Genomic DNA, 3,824 nt, shown 5'->3' on the forward strand with positions numbered 1-3,824 from the left:
GATTACATCCCTTTCCTGATGGAATCTCAGGGATGCCCTAAGGCCATGTAGGGTTTGGCCGCTCCCTCCCTGTGGTTCTGGCCTCTCCTCCTCACTCTGACCTTGCCCATTTGGCTGCAGCCTCACACGGCCTTCCTGCAAGAGCTCGCTGCTGCCTCGGGGCCTTTGCACGGCTGTTTCCTCTGCCTGCAGGGGCTTGTCCATTACAGGATCCTGTGGCCCCCTCCATCCAGGCTTCTCAGATGACAGCTGAGCAGACAGCCCTCCCCTTACATTCAGACTGGCCCCACTGCCCCACACTCTCTGCCCTTTCCCTGGTTTATGTTTCTTACAGCACGTTGCACTCCTGCACACATGCATTTATTTGCATTTTGTCTCCCACCACGAGGTGAGCTCGGGAGGCGGGGGCGGCTCTGCTCCCTGCTGTGTCTGCAGCTCCCACAGGGAGCCTGATCCACAGTGAGCTCCCTGGGAACACTCGCTGGATGAATGAATGAAGGGAGCCAGGGGAGCGGGGTGGTTCATCTATTCCTCATCCTCCTGAGGCCTGGGGGGCGCTCTAACCACCAGACGGCCAAACAGAGGAGGAGCGGGAAGGGGACCCGGGAGGAGGCCTGTGAGGTCCCAGGACAGCAGGAGAGAGTGAGGTCACAGCAGGCGGGAGGCAGCGTGCTGGACAAGGAGGGGTCCACCGTGACGATGCTGAGAGCCAGGGGAAGAGGACAGAGAAGTCCTGCAGGATTAGATCTGGCACCAGGAGGTCTTTGGTGCCCAGGACGGGGCGGGGGGGGGGGCGTGGGGAGTCTCACCCGACTGTCCAGCTCCACCCCGTCCTCAGGCTGTGTATCCTTCCCGGCAGCATCTGCCGGGACAGAGCAAGGGGTTTGTCTCCTGGGAAGGTTCCCTGAGACCTCTCAGTCCTGTGGGCCCCTGTCCAGCTCCCAGACGGGGCCACTGCGATGCAGGGAGGGGCTGCGATGTTCCCGAGGTCCCACAGTGTGGGGTGAGATCATCTCACCCTGAGCCCCAGACCCTTTCCAGCCTGTGCCCCTTTCCCCATTGCTACGGAAACTTTGGGGTCCCCATCTCCTCCTGGCTGGTCGCCTCCCCCATCTCCTCCTGGCTGGTCGCCTCTTCCTGTCACTCACAGAGGTTTTCTTCCTGGGTGTCGGCAGCTGGGCTGGACCTGGGGGAGGAACGGGAGCTTTAGGGGCAGTGTACGGGGCCCGGTGGGAGTCTCGGGTCTTCGGGCAGAATTACCTCCTCTGAAGGCCTCTGTCTCTGGGCTCTGGCTCCACAGCCCCTGCAGGATGTTGGAAATCAGCCTTTCTCTGGGCTGGGGGAAGAAGGACAGAGCCTCAGCCCTGGGAACATTGGAGTCCCCTGCCCCCCACACACAGCTCGAAGGTAAGGAAGGAAACCTGAAAACACTCCTGCCTCCATGTTCCAAATGCCCCATGAGATGGACAGAGCCCGAAGGACACTTTACATTTGTAGATGGGACTGACATTAAGTGCTTTTTCCATTCGCCTGGTGAGAAATGCTGGAACAGTTCCTCAAAGCTGCATTTGCCCGGTGGTTTGGATTCTCTTTGGCTGCACCCTGAGCCCACCCTCGGTCAGCCCACAGGGTCTCCCCTTCCCTACTCACCCAATGTCCAACGTTTGCCCTGACGTCGATGTCGGAGGACAAGGAAGAGGAGGAGGAGGAGGAAGAGCAGCAGGACGAAGGCCACCAAGACGCCAGTCACAACCCCCAGGTGCCTTCCCAGACCTTGAGCATGATGACATCAGAAATGGGGGTGATGTCATTGAAATAAGCGCCTACTGTGTGCAGGTGACTGCTGGACCTTCTGTTCACCACCTCCAACCCCTACAACAGAAACATCCACCCCACCCACTTTACAGATGAAAAACTGAGGCTCAGAGAAGTGAACCGCCTGTCCCAGGACCCCCAGCCAGGAAGCAGCAGAGCTGGGAAGGGAATCCAGGAGTCTGACCCGCAGCCCTTGTTCCCTGCACCAGAGCTGAGCCCCGGAGATGCAGGGAAAAAGCCTGACCATCCTGAACCACAGCCCTGCTCCCCTCCCCTGCCCCAGGTCACCGTCACTGCTGCAGGTGGGACAGGACAAGCCCCTGCGGAATCGGGTCTGGGAGGCTTCCCTGGGAGTTCTCCTCTCCCAGGAGGTCACAGCTGGGAGTCAGAGCTGAAAGGAACGTTCCCACCCGCAGGCCTCTCTCCTTTACACCTGGAGAAACTGAGGCCCAGGCAGGGGAGGGGCCTGTCCATGTCACCATCTCCAGAGGAGCCTGAACCTGGGACAGAACCCACCCCTGCCTCCCCAGGACCCCGCCCACCCTCCTCTCAGAGCCCCCACTCACCACTCTGGGGTTCCGACCCCGTGGGGGTGAGGGGCTGGTCCTCAGGGCCTGCTGGGTCAGGATGGGAAGGTGAGGGCTGGGGCTGCCCTGCCCCCCACGTCAGCCCGGCTGCTCCTCCCCCAGGCTGGGCCCCAACATCTCTCTCTGCCTCGACCCCGCCCCTCACCGGCCCAGCCTGAGCCCCTGGGAGCCTGTGGCCCCTCCTCTGGCTCTGCCCGGCTCCCTGGAGGGAAGGCCATGCCTGAGTCCTTGAGGGGAATGGGATTCTCTGGGAGACTCAGGGCTGCCCTGGGGGAGGCCGTTCTCCCTCTGAGTCCAGAAGCCGCAGTGACTTACCACATGTGGAGGTGGGGCCTGTTGTGGGGGAGCTGGGGCCTCCGGAGAGTCCTGGGTTAAAGAATGAGAGAAGGCTGAGGAGCTGGGGCTTCCCTGAAGTCTCCACCTCAAACCAAATTTCTCTACATGGGGGCTGTGGTCTTCCCAGCCTCTCCCTCCACCCACCTCCCCAGTTCATGATGCTGGCGATGCCGCTGAGGGTGGGCATGCCTTCGGGGGAGCCGTCGTCCTCCTCCCCTCTGATGGGTGAGTCTCCCTCTGGCAGAGACCCCCGTCGCATCCCCACTCACTTCATCCCAGCCCAGAGCTCTCCTGGGGGCAAGGCCTGAGCTGAGCCTTTGGGCTCAGAGAGGACAGGGTCAGGGCCCTCACCTGAGACCACGAGCTCCAGGGGGTCACTGGGGACAGACAGCAGGTAGGAGTTGGAGCTGCGTGAGCCGTAGCACCTGTAGGTCCCCGCGTGGGCTGAGGTCACAGGACTCATGGGAAATTCAGCCTGGTACTTAGGATATTTGTACATTGATCTTAGATGGAGGTGGGCATCAGCTGCTCCCGCCTGGGTCAGAAGGAAAGCGTGGAACTGCCACGAGGACTGACAGAGCAGGCTCACGTTCTCTCCTGAGGCCACCTTGGGGCCCGGCTGCACTGAGATGAAGGGTGTGCCACGGATCTGTCCTGGAGAGAAGAAGGATGGGTGAGGGGCTGCCCCACCTGGTTCTGAGCTGACGCCTCTCCAGGCTTCTATCTGGGACCCTCAGTCTCTGTCTCTGTTTTCTCTGAGTCTTCCCTTCTCCCCATTCCCTGTCTCTGTCTGTCTCTCTCTTCCTTGGGACCCCCACCCCTCATCCCGGCCATCACCACCTGGGATCCCCCGGCAGGGCCTGTGCAGAGCCTGGGTCCCTGACTGAACCTGCTGGGCTCCTCACCTGCGATCAGGATGTCCAGGGGGTCACTGGGGGCCGACCACTCGGGGGAGAGGTTGTGTGCACCATAGCATCTGTACTGGCCCCTGTGGGAGCGGCTCACAGGGCCCAGGAGGAAGTTGCCCTGGGAGAGCCCGGCCTGGCGCTGCCGACCAGGGCGCTGGAGGAAGTCATCTTCTCCCTC

At 61.7% G+C, this 3,824-nt stretch overlaps 1 protein-coding gene across 1 annotated transcript; it reads right to left on the reverse strand.

The window, feature by feature from the left end:
• Positions 1–868: 868 nt before the first annotated feature.
• LOC101000266 (leukocyte immunoglobulin-like receptor subfamily B member 1) lies at positions 869–3,818 on the reverse strand. The gene is made up of 7 exons (XM_031661894.1): positions 3,644–3,818; positions 3,090–3,392; positions 2,718–2,768; positions 2,382–2,432; positions 1,651–1,773; positions 1,261–1,336; positions 869–1,186 (listed from the first exon to the last, which is right to left on the reverse strand). Exons 2-7 carry the CDS (start codon positions 3,235–3,237, stop codon positions 1,141–1,143), a joined length of 495 nt encoding a protein of 164 aa, XP_031517754.1. The 5' UTR covers positions 3,238–3,392; positions 3,644–3,818; the 3' UTR covers positions 869–1,140.
• Positions 3,819–3,824: the final 6 nt, after the last annotated feature.

Source organism: Papio anubis, unplaced genomic scaffold (assembly GCF_008728515.1).
Source record: "Papio anubis isolate 15944 unplaced genomic scaffold, Panubis1.0 scaffold2875, whole genome shotgun sequence".
NCBI classification, from domain to species: domain Eukaryota; kingdom Metazoa; phylum Chordata; class Mammalia; order Primates; family Cercopithecidae; genus Papio; species Papio anubis.